Source organism: Protopterus annectens, chromosome 16.part0 (genome assembly GCF_019279795.1).
Source record: "Protopterus annectens isolate FY-2018-M chromosome 16.part0, PAN1.0, whole genome shotgun sequence".
NCBI classification, from domain to species: Eukaryota; Metazoa; Chordata; order Ceratodontiformes; family Protopteridae; genus Protopterus; species Protopterus annectens.
The window spans coordinates 177876741-177904387 of NC_056750.1; the positions used below are offsets into that span (position 1 = coordinate 177876741).

Sequence of the window (27647 nt, forward strand, 5' to 3'; positions counted from 1 at the left end):
CAGCAGGCATTGACATAAATGATCTGGTCATGTCCACAAGTTCAATACACAGAGCAAGGCAAGCTGCATGACAATCTATTGCTGAGAAAGTAAAGAAGAGAGGGAGAGTGGCCTAATGGTTAAGGTGTTTGCCTTACAAACACAACGAGCAGGGTTTGAGTCTCACAAGGGATAATTGGCTAGGCTTAAAATGGCTCGCAAGGGCAGTTAGCTTAGTACTAATCTATGAACCTATGAACCCATCAACACCCCTTGTAGCACATTTTGATGGGAAGCTGTTACCTCAAGGTGATGGAGAATTTGCTGATTACATGCCCATTGTTTTTACAGGTCAAAAATACTGAAAATCTGCTGGACATACCCCAACTTCCATCAAGCACTGGTGAGGTGATGGGACAAACAGTGGTACAGACATTGCATAGCTGGCCAGGTGTTCCAGAATGGCTAGCCAGTTTGTGCTTTCATACTACCAGTGCCAATACTGGTGTGCACACAGGTGCCATCACAGTGATTCAGTGAACATTTGAGAGACAACTCTTGTTTTTACCATGCAGACATCACATTTTAGAAATTAATTCTATGGCAGTGTTTGACATGTTCTTCCCATCTCCAGGACCACAAATAGCAGTTTTTAGAAGATTTAAAGAATACTGGAAACTTCTTGACTTGAATGCATATGCACCACTGGTTAAGGAAACTAAAGTTAATGGATGCCTGTTAGACTGTGAGAAACACTGGCTAGCTGAGAAGAGAAGTGAGGTTGTTGCACTACTGCGAGACAAGCTGATGCCTGAAACACAGCCTCATGATGACTACCTTGAATTTCTCAAGCTGTCACTGCTCATTCTCAATGACAAACCACAAGGTGAAGCATTTGCTTTCACTCAACCTGGTGCACACCATTGTACCAGGTGGATGGCAAAAGGCATATACTGCCTTAAAATCTACTCCTTCCAGAAGCAATTCAGATTAACTGCACTTGAACTTCAGGCTTTTCACTGAATCAGCCAATTCACAGTTACAGTGTACGTTAAGGCATGGTTTTCAGCTACTGACACTTGCCATGCTCCACTCAATGATCTTTGCCTGTTGCAGACACTGGAGTAGTATACAGCCATAGACAACCAGATGGCTCAAGTTGCTTTGTGAAAGCTCAAGGGACACCTTTGCTATTTGAGTGAATATCTCATAGCACTAGCACTGTCCTTGTTTTCAGATCAAGAATGAAGAGAAACAGCACATTATTGAAGCCTTGAAAAAGCCACCCAGTAAGGAAGATCTAAGAAGAGTCAGCGCAAAAGCTGTTGCCAGTTTCCAGGGCATGACCTTATCTGACTTTGCAACAGAACAATCAATGAATCTGAACACTGCTGTCAACCTAAACCCATCTTTCCTAACAGCTGATCCTGCAGCATGGAGTGACATGCCTGACTTTATCATTGTGAAACAAATTGTTACAGCTTTGCGAGTTGTTAACGACTGTGCCGAATAAGCAGTCATATTAGCAACTGACTTCTGTCAAGTGCTGACTCACAATGAGGAACAGTGAAAGCTGGTATATCAGATCGTTGAACACCATTGACAGAAAGTCACATAACTACTAAAAAGACACTATAGTATTATAAATGAACTGATGTAAACTTGAGCTTACTACCTATGAATGTTGTTAATTTTTACTAGGCTTATTTTTTCCTAAACTGTTTGACATGTGTGTTGCTCAGAATTACAGACATTTCAGATGCAGCATGAAACTGATATTTGCCATTTGTGTACTGATTTGTGAATATATTTCATTTCTATTGGTGCAATTTGGAAAAAAAATGTAAAACTCTCAGAATTAAAGTGCACTGAGCTGTCACTTAACTTTTAAGGCTTTAAATTTTGCATGGTTCTTTGTCCTACCAATCCTCATAAAATCAGGGGGTATGCAAACAGAAAATCAAAAAAACATTTTTTGCATATATATATGTATATATATATATATATATATATATATATATATATATATATACATGAAACACCCTAGTGTGCTCTTAATCAAGAGTCAGGCTAATGTTTTCTTGTCATTTATACTTGAGGTATACTCAGACCCCTGAATATTTAACTTTGATTGCCCCATCCAGTTTCCACAGCATCTTGAACTTGGGAATTCTGATTGTGATATAAAAAGTCACAGTAAAGTATTCCAATAAGTTTGCACAAATGCATGCTAGTCCTGCAAAGACAGGCTAATGACTTTTTAACTTTTTCTGTTCAGCAAGGTCAACCATTTTTATCCACAGACATTCCCCAAGCCCAACAACTGCAGCTGCATTGTTGACTGCATTCTTCTCAGATGTCTCTGTCAAAAAACATAATAACAATAATAATTACCAAAGTCACATATTTCAAATTAGTTTCACACAAACACAGAAGACAAAATATTCCTACTTAACACAAACACACACACACACACACACACACACACAAACATGTGCGCGCATGCACACATCAGGCCTAGAAGCAGTTGGGAGGGTGGCCTAATGGTTAAGGTGTTTGCCTTACAAACACAAGGTACAGGGTTTGAATCTCACAGGGGATAAATGGCTAGGCTTAAAATGGCTCGCAGGGGCAGTTAGCCTAGTACTAATCTATGAACCTAAATCTATGAACCTAAAAAAAATAAAAACACAAGGACCTGTCATCCACAGAGAGCTCCCCCTCCCCACTATGACATCATTCAGTACAGGTCTGACCTACTTGACTGGCTGATAATGCTGTATTGTCACAGCATACACCTCCAGAGTCAATAGAACCAGATCATGGACAAATGGAATCCTATGCCAGGTAATGAATTAGGCCCCCACAAGCCATATCAAATATCCCATTACTTGGCTGTTTCTCCCCATTACTGTAAGTACTGTTCAAACTTATAGTATACATGTTGTTTTCTTATTTACTTTTAAAGATACCACAGAGATCTAGCTTTCATTTAAAATGTTTATTTCAAATTTTCAGAAAAAAAATCAACAAAAATTTCCTAAAACAAACAAAACACTATCACATTGAAAACAGGCAGCGTGAGAAGCAGTAAACTTCTCTTCCCTTGAATTCACATATATTAAAAGTGTATCTGATAACTCATTACTCATACTTAAATAGCATATGGTGAAGTATTAATTAGAGTTGATGTAAAGGGTGCAGGAATTCAAAAGACGAATGTATAATGCATTTGCTAACAGCCTGGGCAGACCACAGAACAGAAGTATCCCTTTTCAGAAGCTGCCCAGAGTACTGCCTAGTGACATAACTTGGCAGAGTCACACAGAAGACAAATGAAGGCTGAAGGAATCAAACCCTGTACTACAGGAAGCATCTCTTTAAAATCTCATAACCTTACCCATCTGTACTAAATGCTAGGGAAGCTATTATAACCTAACCTATTATAACCTATTATAACCTAAACACGGTGCATTTCACACCGCTGTGCCTGTAAAAAAATGATCGAAATTAAAATATATTCATATTTAAAATATTAATATCATAGACTTGCTGCTGTCCAATTTATTCACAGCTAAATAATAAACACGCTGGCAACATTAAGTAAACCAAGGATCCCATCCAAAGAATGTGGCTCATATGATGATGCTCTTGCTTACTACAATCAATTCTCTTCCTTTATACCATAACTACTCAGATTCATAGGTACTAGCTACTAGGCTTGCAGTCTAGGGGACCGCTGAGGAGCCTAGTCCAAATTTCCTGTTGAAATTTCTGCTTAAGTGACTTGCACAAGAACAGGGCAAAAATCTGAGGCAAAATCAGAGATGTTCTGCAAAACTGGAGACAAATAATAACAGACTACTCTAAATCATTTAAAAAGTAACAGAGCAACAGCTTTCACATTAGCATGTATTTTGTGAACCACAAAAATTGTGAAACTCTACTGACTGATATTGACTGACTTTTATACTCAGTGATTTATTAAAGGGAAAAAAAGAAGTTAATGAAAATTTGGCATTTGGCTGGGGATTAATACTCTTACCTCATGTAGCCAAGGTATAGGAATTAATTATCTTTGGCTCTGAACAATTCACTTAATGAGACAGAGATGTCTAACTGGGAAATTTCTCTCTCTCACACACACACACACACACACACACACACACACACACACACACACATGCACCACAAATAAACCTGCCTGCTCATAAGGTAGTTCAAAGAAATTCTCAATCCATCAAAGAAATTAATCACAAATCTACCTACGTGTCATTCCTGCAAAAAGAAAAACTTCAACCTCCATCTCTCCCACTCACTATTCAGTCATAAGTTTTTCTTCCTAATGATTGAAAAAAAGCCTCCATCTCATTCCTGCTACAAAGAAATTTGACCTCCATCTCTCCTGCTCACTATTCAATACAAGCTTGAAAGATTTTCATTTTTATCTGCATGTGTGCTAGCTGCAGTTTAATTTCTCCAAAGCTTCTGCCAATGAAAAGGCTGGTACTGTTGTATGTGCATGCTAAGAAGGAAATAATTTTTGTTAGTATTATACGAAAACTTTTCTTTTTCTTCTTTTAATTAATGTTGTATGACCAGACCCCCAACTGCACCAGGCCCTAGGCAGCTGTCTAAGTTGCTTTGTGCTAGATCTCACCCTGACTTTAGGATATGCTTTCTTATCTCCATGAGCACATATTACTTCCAGCTTTTTCTTGGCATATTTTTTGGTTACAAGTGAAACCAAGCACTCTCTTCATTTTCTTTCCACCAACATTGTACATTCAATTAACTTGCAGCATAGAGACAATAGGCTGACTCTACTGTTTAGCAATTATTTTTGTTTTTATATCAGTCCAGGTTCATTATCAATAGGCTTCATAAATATTATATTTCTAAAAGGCACAACATTTGCATTTTCATTGCTAGCGGCTTAGTTAACAATCACAGTTTGTTAGGGACAGCATTATTAGTTAAATATTTTTAGCAATGGGTCCCTTCTTCACAAATTTGAAACATATAATTTCACTTGCTCACATTTTAAGTGTATTGGCATGTAACTGCTCATTTTTCATTACAGGTTTAGTTTTCTCAGTTCTAAAAAAGGTTTAACAATATTTCAATTAGGACAACCAGATTGTTACTATTCTTAGGATAACTTTGTAAAGCCCGTTATATAAATGACTTAGGAACAACCTTTTAAATTTGTCAACAGGTAATACTTCAGTCACTTCCCTTTTGCTTTTTTACTTATGTTTTAGCCATATGTGTAAAACATGTTTTAAATTATATATGTTTAACTGTTAGAATTTTGTTGGTGTTAAATATCCAGTTATGTAATTTTACAGCTTGTGTCTCAAGACACATGCCACCCTAGCAAGCATTTTTTTTAATTTGTTATAACAGGAAAATCTGCATCTTTCATGTCCCTGCAGTCTTTATGGACATCGTCTGTTCATTAGGAAGATAAACATTTGGCCCATTCAGCCTAAGCCCATTTCCCCTGGGTTACATAATTTTAAAAGCAACAAGATATGCCTCAGTGTTTTTGCCCTGTTGAGTTTTTGTATGGTTGGAGACTCATTGGATTGGCCAGCATGTATGCTATTAAATATATCTGTTCCATTGCTGACTAAGTGTCTGTTGGTGATCTCACTTTTTTTCTGGAACGTCATCATGAAGTGCACCAGGGTTGTGCTTTTCTATACTTTAACTCACATACATTTCTCCATCTTGGCAATCCAAAGGGGTAATGGTTCATTTGCACACAATATAAGTATATCTTTCATCTTGATTAGGGAAACAAGATTTTAATGTAGGTGCAATGAAAAGCCATGAAGCAAGATTGGAATGATAAAATTTGCTGAAATGACCACATCCTCTGCCTTCCTGAAAAAAAAAAAAAAACAGTGGAGTAGTGGGTAAAACAAACTTGAGACAGAGATGTCAAGTTCGTTACAGTTGATTTACAGTGATAAACAGGCAAACAAAAACAAGCAACATTTAGTAGCAGGAAAATACAAAGTCTTACCCTTCATTCAGGTTTCTACCTTCTGCAAAATGGTTCGGTCTCCTGTAAGCACCATGCATTCTTCACTGAAACATTCAGATATTCTTCCTGGATCTCTTTGGTCTCACTTCAGTCTTGAAATCCACCAACTGGCAATCACCAAAAGTCCTTATTCCTGATAAATTTTCCCACTCTTCAATGAAAGGCAGTTGTCTTTGTTCTGCTGCACTATTTCACTTCAGTTTAAGACCATTACAACAATTGTTTCCAGAGAGTGTTTGGTGTTATGTGTCCTGCCTTAATATCTATTGGCATAAAGAGCATCACAGGTTAAGTCACATTTTATGATGTATAAACATACATTCTGTCCATGCTTATACAAAGAAGAGTATTTCACACACACTGACATAGATATAGATAGATGGATAGATAGATAAGTAGATAGATAGATAGATAGATAGATAGATAGATAGATAGATAGACTGATAGACAGATAGATAGATAGATAGATAGATAGATAGATAGATAGATAGATAGATAGATAGATAGATAGATAGATAGATGAATACATACGTGGATTCATAGATGGATAGATAGACAGACAGACAGATAGGGGAATTAGAAAATAGCAAGTTTCTTGAATGCCAGTATGTCACAAGACTGACAATGGAATCTAGGAACCCAGACAACTCTGAGCTGTGAAACTGACAACCACTACACTGACAATCCACGAGTGAATTTTCAGAAAATAAAAAAGAAATAAAGAATGAAAGAAAGGAAAACAATCCTGGGTGAGACAAAGAGCAACACCCTTCCTACCATTCCATAGAAGAAGATTCACCATCTGCATTTTTTTACTAAATATAATCACAACTAATGTTGCACTAAACAAGGAAATTTGCAAATTTACTTAAGCAGACTATCGACAAATGGATTTCAACAAATGATTAGCAATCTCTGAACCCCTATCTACTTTAGGTACTTCTCTATATTTCTACTATGAAAACTGTGTATTTTATAACCTTTATTTTAAATTGGATCATTTTAGTAATCTAGAGTCAGTCTTTATACTTTGCGTTTAATTTTTTTTCTGCAGCATGGTAATAAGTTCATAAATCAGGATCACATTGGCCATTCTGTTTCACATTTATTTACTGGTTTATTACCTTCACTGTTCCATTTCAGATTTAAACATCATCTCTTTTTCTATGTCCACTTATAACTTTTTATTCTCTTTTACCTACCTTTTATAAGAAGCAATATTTGAGTGTGATATGTCGTTATAATATCTCTATATATCCATCTGTTTATCTATCCATCAATCTATCTATCCATCTATCTATCTATCTATCTATCTATCTATCTATCTATCTATCTATCTATCTATCTGTCTATCTATCTATCTATGTACCTATTTTTAATTTAATAATAATAGTCAACTTTTTGCTTCTGGGGTAGAGAACAACACTCATGCTATTGGGTATGCGTAGGGCTCCAAGGGGTGGCCTACTCAACCCAAGCCTACCATTAGAAATGTTCCAAAATAGAGAATAAAATAATTACATCTTTCTGTATGTCTTCTTACCTTTTTGAGAATGACAGAAATATCAATCATAAAAACAGCTGAGTGAAACAGTGAAAAGAAGTTCCTGTTGGCTCAGGCTACTTCAAGCGAATGAGCAAACAAAACCAATGAGAAAAATAATGGACAGCTGGAGGTATAGGACTATGGAAGATGGGGCAAGTTCTTTTATAAATAGTAATAGCATGCAACTGATAAGTATGTAGGATGTTAAATATTTTTATTTATGTTCTAATGTGTTAGTGCATTTGTGCATGCATATGTGTGCGCGTGTGTGTGTGTGTGTGTGTGTGTGTGTGTGTGTGTGTGTGTGTGTGTGTGTGTGTGTGTGTGTGTCTATGTTTTTGTAATTATACATCTATATCTATATCAGTCTGTCTATATAATTTGTTTGTTTTACGTTTGTTTTTCAGGTAAGTGAACTGCAATACCAGTGTCCTTTTCAGTCACAAGCTGCTTACAATAATAAAAAACTGCTTTATAATACAGTAATTATATAAGATGTAAATAGTAGAAATAGCATGATTAGGTCAAACTGGTGAAACCAAAAAATGTACAGGAAATCTAATTCAAGCAGCTACTGATACGATTAGGATTTTGACAAGTCATTCAATAGTAATGCTTATATGATTTGAGAAATTGTTCCAGTGCAATTGTATTCTACTTTTTTACACAACAGAATTTTATGTCAACTGGAAAAGGCTGGCAATGTACTTGGCTTAGAGTAATCACAGGCCCTTACAGACCTTAAGACATTTAGATGAAGAGGGCATTGGCTGTGCAGAATAGAGGTGATATGTATCTTAAGGCTGACCTGGTGACTTCTTGAGCTGTCTTTGATAATTATGATATTATGCAGAAAATTCAGACTATGCTGCTAACAAGTAGCTTTGTATACTCCAGGCCTTGATTTTGTAAGCCTCAGTTTGCCTTCTGTGCATATCTTATGAAGTCACCTAACAAAACAGTGTTCCCTGACTGAGTCTTAAAAAAGCCCATGTGGATCAGTACTCTATCCTGGTTTACAAATGATTAAATAAAAATTATATATTTCCAGGTGGGACATTGAGGCTCTCAACTATTCCTGATTTTTCAGAATGTCCGTGTCTCATACTGTATTCTGTTCCTCATATAATGTTTGTATTTTTATGGCAAATTATTGAGGACTGCAAACATTAAATAATAGCAGATATTTAAGTTTCAGACTTCATGTGCTTCAGAAAAAAAGCATTATAATACAAAATCAATTATTCTAAGCAGCTTGAGTTTTCTATGTATATAAGGTCAATATCCGTCTCTGATTATGACCTTTTGATTGTCCCTAATTGACAAGACATTGAGAGGTATGGGGAGGGGTTACAATTGGTTGCTGTATTATGATAGCCTCTGAAAATATACATTTATATTTGGCCATTATTAATGTACGTTTTTATTCATTTTATTGGGATTAGATATCTGAGGTGTACAATACCTGTGTAGGAGAACAGATTACAAAATGTTGCACTCTATGGTTCTGATAATAGCAAGATGAAATGCATGCAGATATTATTTATGTATTTATTCATTCATTTGATCCCAATCAGATATATAAAGAGTGACTAGTCATACAGTTTACTGTGTTTGGTGTGCACATTACTGTTTGTGTGTGTGTGTGTGTGTGTGTGTGTGTGTGTGTGTGTGTGTGTGTGTGTGTGTGTGTGTGTGTGTGTGTGCGTGCGTGTGTGTGTGTGAGAGAGAGTGAGCATGTGCATATATGCTGGAGGGGATGCAATGATTTTGTACAATGTACAGTTCTGAGAGCAGTAAGCTAAAATACATGTGGCAGTTTTGTATGTATTTATTAATTCATTCATTCAACTGATCCTAGTCTTGCATCTGAAGAGTACACAGCCATGCAATTTGCTGTAACTGATGAGCACTCGTTGTTTGTGTGTAGGAGGGGATGGGATAATACACATCATTGTGGCCAGTTATTATTTTATTACAATTCTATATCTGCGGTATACACAGTGAATATATTTGGCTTTAGATGCTTGTTACAGTTGCTCTCTTTTGATGACTGGTGCTTTTTTTCAATTTCTCAAGTTAAATAGTCATTATTCTGATTTTTCAGGACTAATGTGCAATTAGATATCCAAGGTGTGCAATCACTGTGTATGCTACAGTTTGTATGAAACAATGATATAATCTATTATTGTGGCCATTATTTTTCACAATTAGACATCTGAGAAATATACAGATGATAAACTAGTTATACTTGCTGGGTAATGAGCTCTATATATTATTTACTGCTGCTGCTATTCATTTTTTCAAGTTTAACATTCATTATTCTGGCTTTTCAGGATAAGCGCTTGTTTATATAAAGCAAGTTTGAATACTTCATTGAGGCTAATGTCAGTGTGGAAAAAAAGAAAAAAACTGAAATACATTACTGTGACTATTATTTTCTATCACAAACAAAAAGCAGATTTAAATTATCTATGGAAGGCAGTGTCTGACCCTTCTGTCATTTGCTTATGTTAAACAGTTACAATTCTCACTTTACAAGATTAATGCATAACTCTTTAAAAAAATTAGAATATTATACTGTGGGAGGGTGGGCGCGGCTGGCTCGAGGATGGGTCTCCCCTTCCCGCAAGGGTACTGTGGCCACTACTTGTGTGATATCCAGTTAAAATATACTACTATGGTCACTATGTTTTTTGTCAGAATCAGAGATATCTGAGCTCTGCACAGTCAACAATTTTGGCAGTAACTGCATGTTACAGAGACTACTGGTTAATACAGATAATTTACCTTGCTGTTACTTGTTTTTGTTAAGCAGTCATTATTCTGGCTTTGTAAAACTAGTATGCATTTATGTGAAAACAGTTGGAAAACTTAATTATTGCTATTTTGACAGAAAAAGAAATCTGTAGCACACAAGTCAATAAAGTGGTTGTAGTTGTTGGGTATTGCGTCTGTCTGTTGAAAATGACTGTGTATTTGTGGAAGGGGTGCAGTGAACTTAAAAGCAGCAGGATAGCCATGATTTCTTTTAGTTTCCATCATAATCAGACATCAGCACTGTGTACAATAAATGGCCATCTGTGGTAGTCTGGGCAGTATGTATGGTAGAGTGAGAAGTTTTGCAATCTTGCAGCGTTTATTTCTCTGGCTGAATGTGGCTCTGCTTCTTTCTGTCAGTATGCACTTCTTGTCACTATGTGAGTTTTATTCAGGTGCTCTGGTTTCCACCCTGAGAGCTTCAGCTATAAAATCTATGTCTGGGGATATGTATGCTTTTATTCACATCCCAATCTAATACCAGAGTATCACAAAGAAGGCAAGTATCTTTTTTTTTTTTTTGTCAGGGAGGCATGCAGCATTTCCCGATATATATGATTGTGAGCATGTTTATTCTTACTTTATTGGGAACTACTGTTTTGTCTACTTTGCACATTAAACTTACAACTTGCTATTTTCTTGAAAGAAAAATAAGATTGACTTTCTTTCATTATTCATAATTTTTGTTCAGGACATCTCTGGTTCAAATGGTAAGCAAATGAAGGTATATGAAGCATCTCAGAGCATCTAGACACATATGACATTGGGGGTGGGGGTGGGGTAGGGGTAGTGTCCACAAACATGGCTAAATTCATTTACTACCACCACACATCTTACAGTGCAGTCCATTCTGATTGCATTAGAAAGATGGAGGAAAAGGCTGAAAAGTAAAACAAAGTCTGAAAAAACATACAAAAATAAGTAATTAATCTGGACAGAATAATTGGAGAAGCATTAAAGGATGCAATGGGTACCAGTGCGCAATAGGGGGATCCCAGACAGTCCCCTTTCTAGGATTTCTTTTAACCTCAATTTTGCTCTGTTGGTGCAATCAGACAATAGGATGTATATAGTTAACTAACTGGTTAGAGTGAAGGGTTACAGAGGTTGTCTGTTAGCTGAAAGTGATTCATCCCATTTGACCAATCATGGTCACTGACATGCTATAACACAGCCTCTCCGTCTCCGTTTGCCACACTTATTCAGTGGCTTCCAGTAGTCATCCCACTTTAAAGTCACCAGCCACCACTGCTGAAGTAACTGCTTATTTATTTACTATTTAACTTTATATAACCCATATTTGTTTCACCATTATACATCCTTCCATCCATCCATCCATCTGTCCATCCATCCATCCATCCATTCATCCATCTGTCCATTTTCCAATATCCCCTTTATAATTTATAGGGTCATAAGACACTGGAACCTATCACATCAACCTATGGATGAATTGCATTTAATCTCATTCTGGACAGGGTATTGGTCTATTGCAAAAAGCACTTTCTGTGACATACTAAATGCATACCTAGGAACAATTTACAGATTGCCAGTTACCCTACTGCATACCATTAGGAGGTGGTAGGAAACTGGAGTTGCCAAAGAAAGCACATATGGTTATAGAAAGAACATGCAAACTCCACACAAAAGGCTATAGATAAAATAAAACTGGACTTTAAACTTTTTTTCCCTAACATGCTAATTTTGTGCTTGTATATTTTCTTAAGAAAATTTAATAAAATTCTCCAAAGTGTAAAACTTTTGGTCTAAAAGATCTTCCTAGTTTTCTCAGATTAATACATTCATTTAAAATACTTTGCTCTCAAGCTAACAAACTATTTATTTTAACTGATGATTTCAAGTCTATAAAATGTTTTACCTTCTTTGTAAAGTTTATACTAAATATATTTTAATGCTGCATTCACATTGACAGGTTTCGTTTTCCTATATACCAGTGTTTACATGCAATGATATTTGCTGTTAATGAAATCAACAAAAACCCATACCTTCTAAAGAATGCCACCCTTGGATTTGGGATTTATGATTCCTGTGGGTTGGCTACAAGAGCTATTCAGGGCACAATGCAGCTTCTAACTGGTTTAAATCTACAGATACCAAATTATCACTGTGCAAGGAAGCCAGTTGCAGCCATAATAGGTGATGCTGCATCAAGGATTTCCATTCCTGTAGCCCAGTTAGTGGGACTTTATGGGCAGCCTCAGGTGAGTAATAGAGAAAACCCCAAAAGGTTTTGAGATGTGTCAATGAAAAAGTTGCTTTTTGATTATTGTTGTCGCATTGTTAGAAACAGCACAGGGATTTCAAACAGGTTTAATATACTATCTCAGATATGGGTAAAAGCATAGCAGATAAACAAATGTATCTGCAAAAGCAAATCCTGTACATTTTAGGTTTACTTCTAAATATTAACCTTTATTATTACATGAATGTAAAAACTCTTTAACCATGTAAGCATCAGTAAGTATTAAAAGCAAAAAACAAGATAAGTTATGATTTCTTAAAGAAACTGTTGCACGGGACAGATACATGCCTCTTCTGTGTAAATTGTCAATTATATTGTTTCACTTTATTTTTTTAGAAACCCAACCTTGTATGGATGTTTAGCATTTTTGAAACTTTCAGGTGTTGTTGGTTGCTTAATCATCTTTCATGCTGACCATATTATTTTACTCAATGTAGTTTGTTACATTTTGAATTGTTTATATAAAACATATCAGAAATATATAACAAAATCACTTGCTTGTTTCTGTTGCTGCAACCCTGTGCCCTCTCACATGTTGAACATTTCTAAAGCCATCTGTAGTGACACAATACTATAATGATCCAAAACAAAGCTTCTTAAAAGTTTAATAGTTCTCAGCTACCAGTTCTGTCCCATTTAATTACTTATGTCATTCATTACTGAGCAGATTGTACATCTTATTTTTGTATATCAAAAGGGTATGTTTATAGTAAACAAATGAACCACAACAATAGGGAATGATGGTAAGTTCAAACCGGCCATTTCACTTCCATTCTGAGGTGTTGTACCTCTTCAAAGACTTCTGTGAGTCCTCTTATTCAATGCAATCTGGCATCTTCTGTGGACCCCATAATTTGCTTTTAATTTTTTTCTGAACCCCATCCATCACTCACTATGGCAGTTTCTGTAAACCTTGCACTGGAACTTTTGCTGTGTTCACTTAATGGATATTGAATATTACTATTTAAAGTGCTGTGTTTTAGAGATGCATCCTAGATAGCTGTCTGACAGTCAGGATTGTGGTCTGAATGTAGACATTGGAATTTGTAAATCTGTTTATTTGTAGCATCTTTTGTTTCCTACTCAATGCCATCAAACAAGACTATACTTCAGTGTTGTTCACTTTTACATTCATATTGGTTAGTGGTCTGAGTTGCCTTTGCAGCAACCTTATCTATATATTTCAAAGCACTTGCCATCCTTGCACCTCTCCAATGGCACTTTAAAAAGTTCAAGTGTCACAAATAATCTGACATTAGGAAGATATTGATCCAACTATATGATTCACCTACCTTTCCTTCGTGAACTTTTATCCTTGGTACTGCAAAATCACTTCTAATCTCCAGTGTTCTAACATTTAATTTCATATACATAGTGAGAAAAATAATTTACTACAACAAGATTTACTCTGCACTACCATTTTTGCAGCACAATAGCTTTTGAAGTCATTCATACATTTGCATGAATTGCTGGTCAAAATAATATGTATATTAAAAACAGTCTTTCTGCAGAATACTATGGTGCATGCATGAAATATAAAACCTCATTCTGTGTATTTGGGAAATTACTGTGATTTTGATTTTCCTTTTTGATTAATTTCTGTATAATATATTTTTGCTAAGCTGATGTGTAATTCTTGGATATATGAAATCAGTCTACTAATTTGTACTACTGACACTGGGATTGTGTTTAAAAAAAGATCCATAGGCCCACCCACCAGGCACATACCTCTCAACCTCTTACAGCAATAAATCTAGACAAAGCCATAAATATGGGGGGGGGGGGCAAAGGCCCACAAACAGGGTCAATTTTTAAATATTCCTCTTACAAATGTAGAAATTTGATAGAATAACAAGTTTTGCAGTTGCATGAATTTCCTAAAGGGTATGAACTCTGAAACTCAGATGTCTATCAATATTTCCTGACTTTAATCCCCAATGATTTACCAAAGATAAGCTAGAAAAACAAAACTTTATGGGTAACACACCAAAAATATGAGGCAAAAATCTGGACATTCTGCAAAAGTCTGGAGAGTTGAGAATGCCTAGGTAATTAAAAAGAATAAATAAAATAACAGAATAAATAAATCACAATCAGAAAGTCAGGGACAAAGCCCCTGAAACATTAGGTACATGTGATTAAAATCAGGGATGCTGAAATTATCAGATATTATGCATATTCATAGTTGAGGTATCCAGAGCTACAGAGACAAGTTGGATGCAATTATGTTTTAATGTTATTTTATTACATCTTATGCTGAAATATTGGTCTATGAGTAAAGAGGACAGAAAAGAAAAAACAATTGTTAGTAGGGGAAATCAATTTTATTAGCACAGAACTAATTTCTAAATGTCCCCCTGTTAATAAAGGTCCATAATGATTCTTTCCATGGCCTTGCAAATGAGGTTAGTCAAGCATATAGGCCTATAATTCCCTGGGTGAGTTGATGGTTCTCCTATGTGCAGAGGGATTACTGTTGCTGTCCTCCATTCCGCTGGAAAATAGCCAGTTCTTAGGCTGTGGTTAAACAGGGATCCTAGTGGTCTACTAGATCATGTTTGAAGTTGTTTAAAAGGCAACCTGGGATGTTGTCTAGTCCCATTGATGCCATGTTTTGACTTTGGAGAATCCCTTTTGATTATCCTAAGCTAGGGAGGCTATTTTTACTTTATAATTAACTTTGAAGGACTTGGCATGATCTCTAATTTGTTTAAGCTGTTTTATGATTCTATCTTACCAGGGAAGACATCACAATTCGTTCCCATATCTTAGTATTCTGTGCTACTTCGAGGCATCAGTATCATTCTGCTTCTTGTTATATTTTAATGTAGATTTTAATATGCTTTACGACAAATGACCATCATGGGACCTGACCTCCTGATGTGATCTCAGCTTCATAGCTCAACATTTCTGAACAAAGCCAAAATAATGGGATGACAAATACGTAAAGTCAGGGACAAATTTTAAATATCACTCTAAAATCCCTTAAAAAGTTTAAAGTAATAGGTTTTGTATCAATATGCATCTTCTGAACAATAAGAAGTATGAAACTTTATTGACTTACCATCCTCAGTGATTTAGCAGAAAATCAAAAATTTATGAGAAACAGACAAAAATATTAGGCAAAATTAGAGATGGTCTGCAAAACCTGGTCCAGGCCAAGCAGTGGTCATTGAACCTCAGGGGGAGAGAACATGGGAGACAACTGCTGATGAGCTAAGGTCCTACATAGTGCAAACTGAAGATGGCACCATTGTGGCGAACATAATCGGAAGCATATCCAGGCCTGAACAGTGTTAAAGTGAATGTTGTGTATCAGAGACCCATACCCAAGTGTTCAAGCCAAGAATTATGAAATCCTTAGGCAGTCAAGGAATTCTAATTTCTTTAAAGGCTCTACAGTTTCCAGATCTAAAATGTGTTCCCCAGACCACAGTTCCAAATCTAAAACGTGTTCCCCAGACACACAAACTGTCCTAATTCCCAGTGTTGCTGATACAAACATGACTGTTCCTGATTCTACAAAGAATGTTCCAGTGAAAGACAGAATTCAAAATGCTTTAATTGCTTGTATAACATTTTTTTTCTCTGCAGGTTCTGGTCCAGTTTGAATTATTTAAAGTGGTTGTGAAATCTCAGTACAACTAAGTTATCATGACACCAGTTAGCTGACTGACTGCTCCTCTTGTATGCAGTCATAAATGACTTGCAGTTGAAAATTGCTTATACACCTCAAATGTTATTATTAGAATTACCTTCTTGTCAAAAGTGTGCAAAAGGTTTTAAAGTGCTTTTGTACAGTTTATAGCTTTCATGCATGATCAAAATGTGCACTGAAGAAAGCTTAGCTAGTTTTAGAGAGCGTTCTCTCTCCTGCTCTCTCTCTCTTTCTCTTTTCTGGAGTGGAATGTGATGATAAAAGTGTGCACAGTTTTTACATGTTTATAATATGTATATTTGATATATTGTTGTGTTTTAAAGAACAAACCAGTCCTGTAAAGCACTGAGTCTTGTTCATCACTTGTGGTGCAGGTGGAGATGTGAGAGGAAGCTTTTAACTGCTTTCTGCAATGCTGTAATTTTGTGAGTTAATAAAGTTTCTGTTCTACTTCAAGTGCTGGTGTCTGATGATGCTCTTAATGTCACTGAAAAAAGATGGCTGGTCAACCATTTGTGTAACATATGTGTATATAGCTTTAAGAAGTTGATGCTTCGGTTGTCTTATGGTCTGGTATCCTGTATAACCATACAGTCTGAAATAAATGCTGATGAAGCTGGTCACAGAAGAAAACAAATTACCCAGAAAAGCACAAGCAGATAGTGGAATAATGTGCTTCCTCCATTTAGAGGCCAGGCTTGCAGAAATGTAGTAGTTGTGGGATGAAGCAAGGTGTTAGGGATTGTGGTTGGGAAGTGAAGTTTCTGCATTCTTTTCTGTAACAGCATTTCTGAATACAGGTACAGGAATGCACTTCATCGTTTCATGTGTGATAAGCTGTAGCAAGCAGTTTGCTGCAAATGTTGCAAGCAGATTGCTACAGTTTAAAAGAAGTAAAAACAAAAAGTAGTAAATCCATGGTGAGAGCAAATTACCAGCCTGGAAACTAAAGACTGAAGTCTATAAAATTTATTTTATTATTTCTTTGTTGGACACCACACCACACAAAAATGTATCAAGCGCTTTCGCTCAGCTGATGCTGAGCTTTATCATCTGGGAGAATAAGCCCAGATACAGAAACAAAGGACAGTTTATCAACAGATTGCAGCATGAATACATCTGATCTTTTGGTTTGTCTGCTTACATCAGTTAGATCTTATTTTACTCTTGTTTTTTGTGGGTCTATTTTTTGGAGTTGTAAAAGTTTTTAATCTAGACAGAAAGGAGACTTCATGTTTCTTTTTGTGAGGCACATGAAAGATAAACTGTGAATTATAAGGGAAGCTAGAAACTGGTCTTTTTATTTATTTATTGTTATGTATGTATTTACTATTTGGAAACTAGTTAAGTGGACTGGTCTAAAGACCCTTTTCAGCAATGACATGGTATCAGAGGCAATAAAAAGAGCAAGTAAAATCAAATGCTATACATGTTAAATATGATAGGGGGTTAGGGTTATATAACTGAAAAAAAAACTTTTGAAAATTCATATACACCTATTACACAACTTTTAAAAAGCAAAATATTATACAGTTCTTTTCTAATAAAGTATCATGTTTACATAAGGTTATATCAATTTACACGGGTTGCAAATCAGTTTGGTTACAAGTAATTCCTTCTTAAAGGTTTAAAACTGAATTTCCTTGAAAAGAAAAAGTCAAATGGGAGTGAGTTAAACAAACATTACAGCGAATGGCCAAAAGACTAAGAACAGTTAATAGCAAAGGAAAAGAGTGGAGAGACTGTAAGCATGTTTTTAATTTTAAGACATTTAAAGCATTTAACTATCATCCCCAAAGCATTTACAAGGAGCTCCCTTGAAGAGGTGTTCAGAAACAGACTTCTTAAATTTCCTGAGAGCAGGCCTCTTTATGTGGATGCTGGTTCATGAATTATTGTTTTAAATGTGGGATGGCTGAGTGGTATTAAGTTATATCTTGAATTCCTTAGTTTGTCTGACTTTTCCCTGATTGTTTTTTTTTTCTGAGGGGGGCAGTAGCCGTCATTTCAAATGTTATATAATAAAGTGCATAGAAAATAAGATCACTAAGTAATGGGTAGTCAACGTAGGTCACTGTGAAGGTTGTAGTGTCTTACACATGGCTTAGCAAGTACAGCAAATCTGTCAATTTTATTCTCATTGGCTGCAAATCTTTGAGTGTTATAAGCACAGTGTAAAGAGAGTAGACAGAGTGTAAAGAGGGCTTCTAGTTTAAGGAGAAGAACATTCTTGGCCAGTGCTTTGCAGTCAGTAGGAGCTAGTAAATATAATATTTAGGGTAAGAAAGAAAACAATTTCAAGTTTGTTCTTCTGAATTGCCAGAACAAACTATTGTGTGAGTACATTTGATTGTTTTCCCTGGTGGAATTCAAAAACTTTTCTTCTCTTTTTCTCTTGCTTTTTTGTGGTTTCATTTTATTTAAAGAATCCTTCTTTAGAGTTTCAAAAATTCACATTTAGGACAGAAAACATTGCATTAATTTTACTTCCCCAGTTATGTGGTTTCATTTTATTTAAGGAATATTTCTTTAGCTCTTCAAAAGTTAACATTTAAGGCAAAAAAAAACATTGCATTCTTTTTTACTTACCCAGTTAGATTGTTTGTCTTTTAGGCTTTTCCTGGTTAGGGGTCGCCACAGCGGAACTCTGGTCCACTAACGATTGGCAGCAGGTTTTTTATGGTGCCAAGTTGCCAGCCAGACGTCCAACCTTCAGCAAAGGCACGTCCATTCACACATGTCTTTTGGAGGCCACTCGACCACGGGGAGGACATGCAGACTCCACACAGAAGGCACTCCAGCAGTGAATCGAACAGGAGACTATTTGTAAAACAAAGGAAATACTATATTTGTTTACCTCCCCTCCCCCATTCCTATTGCATTCTTAATTCAACTAGTTCTTGGGTTTTCTGCCATGTGAGCCACTTTAATTTCAGAAGCTCCTCCTACTCATATATCATTCCCCCTCTTCTAATCATTACACAATTATATCATGAAGGCAACATCAATTATAGTCCCATTCATATCTACACTCCTACTAGTTACACACTCCAACACCCACAGGATTAATCGTTTCAAGCGTTGTATAATCTATTAATACAAGTATTGAGTATTTTTCTTTAAAGTATTTGTAAGTAGATAAAATAAACATGAAGATTTGTTTTAAAAAAATAACAAACTTAACAATTTAGTTCATTTTTAACAAAGATAAAACTAGGATTTAACTATTTGTACACAGTTCTTTAATTTGCAAAATTTTATAGGAAGGTTTCTACTTTAGATTAGGTATATAGTCACTGCTTAAGATAAAATTTAAATGACTCGATAGAATATGGATGTCTCAGGCATTGTAAATCCTGCCTCAGGCTCACAGAAAATAAACTGCTTATTGCAGGACTTTAAAATCTGTAAGTGATGCACATTTACGGAGAATATTCATGCTCAACACTCAGGAACAGCCCCATTCTTTGAGGATATATGCAGTCCTACTAATGCATACATGCGTACCTCTCATCCTGCAGACATCAAAAATACGGACAAAGGCTTACAAAAAGTAGATACATCTGGCCATAAATCTGGACAGGTATTCTGCATATAATTTCCATACTGAATTCCATAATCCCTTCCACTTGCAATAAGATTGTGGGATACCTCAACTCAGAAACACGAGTTTTAAAAACTAAAGTGAGAACATAGATGCACATACAAGTATATATGTATATATATGTGTGTGTGTGTGTATATGTATATATATATATATATATAGATATTGTTTCACTTCAGAATCTGGAATTACTGAAAATTCGAACATCATATGGTCGAGACCATATGATCGAGTTTTCAGAAACTTGAAATTCAGAAGTGAAATAAAAAAAAAAATACCCAAAGGCATCATTTCTGCAGGGGCACAAGCCCCCCCCCACACCCCCCGACTTAAATATACCAACTCCGAGATTGCACTACAGTGGGGAAAAGGGAAATCTCCTGTTCCGCACTGTATGCAGAAGCACCAAAAGAGAGATTTCCCATTTCCTCGCTATAGTGCGATCACAGAGATGGTATATTTAAGTAGGGAGGGTGCAGGGGGCTTGCCACCCTGCAGAAACAATGTCTTTGGGTATTTTTTTTTTGCTTTTTTTTTTTTCACTTCGGGATTTCGAGTTTCTGAAAACTCGATCATGTGGTCTTGAGGATTCAGTAATTCGAGATTCTGAAGTGAAACTATATATATATATATATATATATATATATATATATATATATATCCAGGCACACACACACAAAATAGTAAAAAGGTCACACAGACAAACAATTAGTAAAAAGTACAAGAAAACTCTAGCTTTTCTAGGATTTTCTTGTAGTTTTTATTATATAGCTATATATATATATATGGAATCTATGAATATGTTCGAAGTTTCACTACTTCGAACCCCACTTCACAGAGTCCACTTGTTCGAAGTAGTAAAACTTCGAACATTGACTTCAGCAGTCACACTGCAGCGTGGAATAGGAATATTCCCTTTTCCCCACTGTTGTGTGATCTCAGAGTTGGTATATTTAAGTAAGGGGTGTGTTTTAGTTTTTTTTTTTTTTTTTTTTTTGGGTAGCCCGGGGAACTAGACTTCAACGAAAGTGCACTTTTGTTTAAGTGGACTTTCGCTGAAGTGTAGGGTCTACTGCTCTGTTTCAAAGAAGTGTATTTTCGATGTAAAGCAGTAGACCCATATATATATATATATATATATATATATATATATATATATATATATATATATATATATATATACACATATATATGTAGGTGCAGTTCAGAATTTCGAAGTGTAAAACTTTGACTCTCATATGATCGAAGATCATATGTTCGAAGTTTTAAAACTTGGAAATCCTGAACGGAGATGGGCATACAGCGCGGACCGGGATATTTCCCTTGTCTTCACTGTAGTGCGATCTCGGAGTTGGTATATTTAAGTTGTGGGTGGTGTGCACTTGTTTTTAATGTGTTTAGCAGTGCATTGGGGGAGGGTTCACTATTTCGAGATTCCAAGATCTCGGGATTCTGAACTCGATGTTCTGAAACTTGAGATTTTGGGATTTGGAAATTTAGAAGTGAACCCAAAGATATATATATATATATATATATATATATATATATATATATATATATATATATATATGGGTCTCCTTCTAATGACCGAAACGCCGATTCGCCGACAGTGAAATAACCGACACGAAACGACCGACAACGCAGTTGACCGACACACTCGAATCCCGACAGACGGAAGACCGACAAGGGGAATGTGTAAGCGCGACCTGGTAAGTATGCGATAGTGAGGGATTTAGGAGTAGGGAGCGGACAGGTAAGTGTGCAATACTCAGGGATGTAGGGTTAGGGTGTGTGATAGGTGAGTGTGCGGTAGTGTCGGAGTTTGGGGTTCGGGGTGTGTAAGTGAGTTAGGGTTAGGGTGCAGGTAGGGAGAGTGTGCGGTAGTGTCGGAGCTTGGGGTTCGGGGTGTGTAAGTGAGTTAGGGTTAGGGTGCAGGTAGGGAGAGTGTGCGGTAGTGTCGGAGCTTGGGGTTGGGGTGTGTAAGTGAGTTAGGGTTAGGGTGCAGGTAGGGAGAGTGTGCGGTAGTGTCGGACCTTAGGGTTAGGGTTTGGGTTAGGGCTAGTGGATATGTGTTGTAGTGTACTGTGTTGTTTACGTGTAGTGTGTCGGTGTTATGGTGTTCGGTGTTTCGCGTTGTCGGGTTTGTGTGTTGTCGGTTTTCTGGCGTCGGTTATTTCACTGTCGGCGAATCGGCGTTTCGGTCATTAGAAGTAGACCCATATATATATATATATATATATATATATATATATATATATATATACACACACACACACACACACACACACACACACACACACACATATGGATATAAATATGGATATAAATATATGTGTGTGTGTGTGTGTGTTAGACATGCTCACATAAACATATAAAACTATGGAACAGAAACAAAAACTGAAGAATGGGAAGTAAAAGACTTAGGAGAGAGATTCATTAAAGCCTACACTGTAATTTTTGACCACGAGTGACTCCGAATAGTTTTAGATTCAGTAAACTCCGTATAGCAGCGCACACTAACGGGCAAACATGGAAACTTTAATGGCATGCAAATTACAGCATAAGTAGCTGAATTGCATGTGAATGAAGCAAATCAACACAGTAAAGTTATTCAACAAGCAGTAAAAGAACCATGTAGACTCTATGCTCATGTTGCCCATGTATTCAAATGTTTTCTGAATACAGCCATGGAAAGGAGTCTACGTGGAAACAAGACCAAGTAAAAGTCCATAGATTTGTACAGAACTGATCGTAACATGTAATCCCATACACATTATGAAATTATCAGACATGGCAAATGTTAGAAAATTAGATTAATAATAGCAACAATTCTTTTTTAAGTGCCATGTCATAAATGCAGCTTTGCTCTAACACCCACAAATGATGAATGCACTCATAATTGATGTAGACAGCTAAAAGTGTAAACCCCAGAAACATACTATTCATACTATTCACAAGGCCATGGAATGTATCATCATGGAACTTATAAACAAAGACATTGGTAATCTCTAAACTCTGGACCCCACCCAGTTCGGGTTTGTAAAAGACAGATCATGTCTCCTAAACCTAATTGACTTCTTTGAAGCAGTCACCAAAGCCGTAGATGAGGGTAAGGTGGTTCACACAGCCTATCTAGATCTCGCCAAGGCTTTTGGCACCATCCTCCACTCTGGAATTATAGATAAACTCACCAAACTAGGTACAAATCCCTATGTCATAAGATGGGTTGCCAACTGGCTCACTGACAGAACCCACACTGTGAAAGAAGCAGACTCCAAATCCGACTTCAGACCAGTGACAAGTGGAGTACCACAGGATTCAGTCCTGGGTCCTCTCTTGTTTGGTATCTACTTTTCTGAAGTACAGGCTAACACAGAAGGTCTTTGGCTAAGGAAGTTCACAGATGACTGCAAACTAGGAGCCATAATTGAAACTCCGAAAGATGTGGACATCCTACAAAAGGGCCTCACTGAGGCAGATGTCTGGTGTCAAAGCCATGGCCTCAAGCTCAATGCCAAAAAGTGCATTGTCATCTCCTTTGGTAAAAACTCTGTACCCATGAGCTACCACATAGGTGGCAGTCTACTTAACACCAAAAGTGTAATAAGAGACCTTGGGACACAGGTGGACAGTAGTCTCTTATTTGATAATCACATCACCACAGTAGTCAGGAAACCCTTCTACGTGGTGCACCTCATCACAAAAGGTTTTTCATCCAGGAAAAAAGAGGTCATTGTTCCCCTCTACTCGTCACTCATTAGACCCATTTTATAGAGTACAATGCCCCTTTTGGTATATACCTCACAAGACATCTACAACAACTGGAAAGGCCACAGAAATACCTCACAAAGAGGATTACTGGCCTGAAACAGATGCCCTTTGGAGACTGTCTCAAAAAATCCCAGCTTTACTCCGTCCTGCCTAACATACAAAGCTATGTCAAACCCAGAGCTGTTGGACATGCTCCACTTAAAGAAATCCCAATCCCTCCGATCTACACGCTCTAGGGACCTAAACTTTGTCACCACAATAAACAGAACATGCTGGAGGGATAGATTCCTGTCCCAGATACTTCCCATACTCTGGAACAAACTACCTATATATATCAAACAAAGCTCCTCATTAGCACTCTTCAAGAAAAATCTTGATGATTGGATGGGAAATAGGAAATTCACCCCGGGGATCACCTCTGTGGCTCTGTTCGACAGGGGCACAGGAAAATAATTTTCCTTGATGGCAAAACCCAGGGTACCTTTTTGGCTAGGCTTGTATAGGCCCTAGGGCCAATAGCCTAGTACCTACCTATGAACCTGTACTGTAATCTAAGCATGCATAGTATTGTATCAAAAACTGCATTCTTCTGTGTAGATATATAATGCATTAATTCCCTCCTTTGCATGTACAACATTATACTGCATTAATTCCCTCCTTTGCATGTACAACATTGGGCTCTCCTTCAATTTCGCTTCATATGCAGTTACCAACCACGTAGATTCAGGGCTGTCAGCACAATAAAAATGCAAATGAGGTCAAAACTCATTAGAAATGCTGAATCCCAAAAAAATTGTAACCTTGTAGGGATGTTCATTTCATGTAGGCACTTCCACAGTGTTTGTGTTGAATGCATGGCAACAGTGAATGATGACATCAGAGAGTGTGTCAGGTTACACTAACAGAGCTATACATGTAGGTATGTGAAGTGTAAAAGTGCATGTAAGAAGTGCACAGTTCACAAGTTCTGTTTCATTCTCTTTATTGTTTTTTTTTTTAAATGCATCTCTCTGCTTTAAGTTAATATTTGTTTTTTAAATTTTGTCCTTGTTTGCTTGATGCAGAGCTATTCCTGTGGCAGCATGTGTATGTTTGCATGATATCACAGGAACAGAGAAAAGTAATAAGAAGATTACCTGTGTTTACCTTATTTCAGCATCTGTGCATGCAGCAGTGTCATGTAGGTGCACATTGTACACTAATGAGCACCAAAGACGTTGATATATTTAGTAAAGCAGCAGATGTTTTTCATGGGTGCTAATTACAGCATAAGCAGGTGGTTTTTAGTATGGTGGAGCTATTCAACAAGCTATAAAGCATCCATGTAGCCTCTATTCTGTTTTTTCCTGAATACTGCAATACCATGGGAGTAGAGACCAGGAAATTCTAGGTCTGAAATAAAATTGTATTAACTGCTGCATTTGGAAGGTAAGTCCTGAACCTAGCATGTATTACTTAGTAATATTATGACAAATCCTTGTATTTCTTAACTTGGTGTAGTAATGGAGTAAATAATAGTGGATTTGTACAATATGTACCTTAACATGTGACAGCAGACACTTATTTTATTTATATGTGTCCATTACTAAGTTTTTTTATTATTATTCTCATTTTTAATTGCACTTTTTGTGTGATGCATTGAATAATGCAAACAGTGGAAGTGAGGAATGGCTGTGTTTATCTTGTTTATGTGAAGTGTAGCAGACCACCTAGGGAGCAGACATTAAAAAAATATAAACTGGATGCATTCAATTAATGCCCTTGGCCATTGTGAAAAATGTCCTGGAGTAAAGATGGTGCTGAGTTCTAATACAGAGAGTGCAACCTTTGTTTTACTGTTGTGACATTGCAGTTTAAAGCAATGAAGTGCAACATAAACAACTGTTTCCTAAGAGTTCTTGTGGCAAAATGTTTAAGTGTAGTACTGCCATGCACATCGGTTTGAGTACACTGTATTCCATATAGTATTACTTTTACTGATAGAGTAATCTATGTATTATTCCATTTATGATTAAATGTATGACTGTGGGTATACTATGTACTATAGTCCTGTGAATGTATTTCTGTTATCTTGACCGGCATGTATTTAACTTTTGTGAAAAATACATGCACAACAACTGCCTATACATGACATTGCTTGCCACTGTTGTATTCTGCTTGGCAGATGTTAGCTATGCAGCTCTTGTTTACACACTGCTTATTTACATGCAAACAGGTGTAACTCACATGTGCGTACACTTTGTTGACCATCACGCAAATCTACTATTCACTGTACTATGAAACTGAATATATGCTGCTTTCTTATTGGAGTTTCTTGTCCATTTCCTTTGTATGACATAAAAGTACATGTGGAAACATTGCAAAGTGAGGGCACATTCTTAGTATATGTCATATATTCACAGCACATACATGTCCCCCCCATAAAGCAGTACAACCCTTGGGTCTCAGTATTTTTTACATAAACATATATAAACCACACTACAAATTGTAATATATAATGTTGTGAGCTCCCTCATGGACAGGGCCAGTCGGTGCTGCTGACATCCTTGCTTTGCTAAACTCAAACATCCAACTATGCTCAGTAAGGGTACTTGTGTTTTTACATAGCTAGGCTTCTACACACCCTAGTGCTGTTAGGCTACTGGTCTCATATGAACCTATGAATCTATGTGCCAGTGCAGGCCTCCCAACCTGTTTCCCCCCACATTGCTTGCTGATGTCATCTAATATAAGTTCACCTGCAGCCATGTAAAAGTCAGAGTTGTGCCATGCTGCTTGTATAAAGTACTAAGTTCTTTAATTTGTGTACTTAGGTAGAGGTTCTGTTCTCACTGTAGTCAACTGTGTGTGTGTGTGTGTGTGTGTGTGTGTGTGTGTGTGTGTGTGTGTGTGTGTGTGTGTGTGTGTGTGTGTTTAGCCAGAAGAGCAAGTGTGTATCCTGCAGTTACCATCTCAATCCCATAATCTGACAGCATTTTGATACTTGCACCTGTCTACACATCCATGTCATGCAGGCCTGCCAACTCCTCTCCAATATGCACTATTGATGTCATCCACTATAAGCTGACCTTCAGCCATGTAAAAGTCAGATTTGTGCTATAGCGCTTGAGTAAAGTATGTACTGTGTTCTTTAGTATGTGTACTTAGGTAAGCATTCTGTTCTCACTACAGTCAAGTGTGTGTGTGAGTGTGTGTATGTGTGTGTGTGTGTGTGTGTGTGTGTGTGTGTGTGTGTGTGTGTGTGTGTGTGTGTGTGCGCGCGCGCGCGCATCTCTACTCAACAGAGATGAGATATTATCCTACAGTTACTTCTCCAATGGCAAGGCTTGCTAGTACTTTGATACTTGCACAAGCCTACATATCCATTTAATTCAGCACTCTGAACCTTTTGTCTCCCACATTGACTGCTGATATCATCCACTATAAGTTGATCTGCAGCCATATAAAAGTCAGACTTGTGCTGAGGCACTTGCATAAACTGTGTTCTATAGTCTGTATACTTGGATAGGTAAGGGTTCTAGTCTCACTGCAGTCATTTGGATGTGTGCATGTGAGCTGTTACTTGACATTACAGAGAGCCTTATATACCAGCATGTGGGCCACTGTTATCACCATATGCTCAAAAGACAATGCTGATGTAATTGGCTATTATCAGATTATTGCGTATACAGTCACCCCACCAGGTCATGGTCAGACACTGGCCTGGATCCTAGGGATACGTCACCTTAGGTTCATAAGTTCATAGGAGGTTACTAGGCTACTTGCCGTAGGGTCTTTATAAGCCTAGCCATGTGATACCCTTCTTCCCTTATTGACCAAGTTGTATGATCTAAATTTGCAGTGAGAGTGTATGATCAGCACTGACTGCCGCTGTCCAAGAGGGACATAGGTGACACCCCAGGGTAGTCTACAGCCTCCCATCTAGTTGTATAAGTTACACTTAAATAAGGTCAT

General features: G+C 36.9%; 1 protein-coding gene across 1 annotated transcript in view; it reads left to right on the top strand.

The window, feature by feature from the left end:
* The first annotated feature begins 12364 nt into the window (after window positions 1-12364).
* LOC122790550 (extracellular calcium-sensing receptor-like) overlaps window positions 12365-27647 on the top strand; it is a 308167-nt gene continuing 292884 nt past the window's right edge. The window contains exon 1 of the mRNA XM_044058098.1: window positions 12365-12619. Within this exon, the coding sequence (XP_043914033.1) occupies window positions 12365-12619 (255 nt within the window). The remainder of the gene's footprint in view (window positions 12620-27647) is intronic.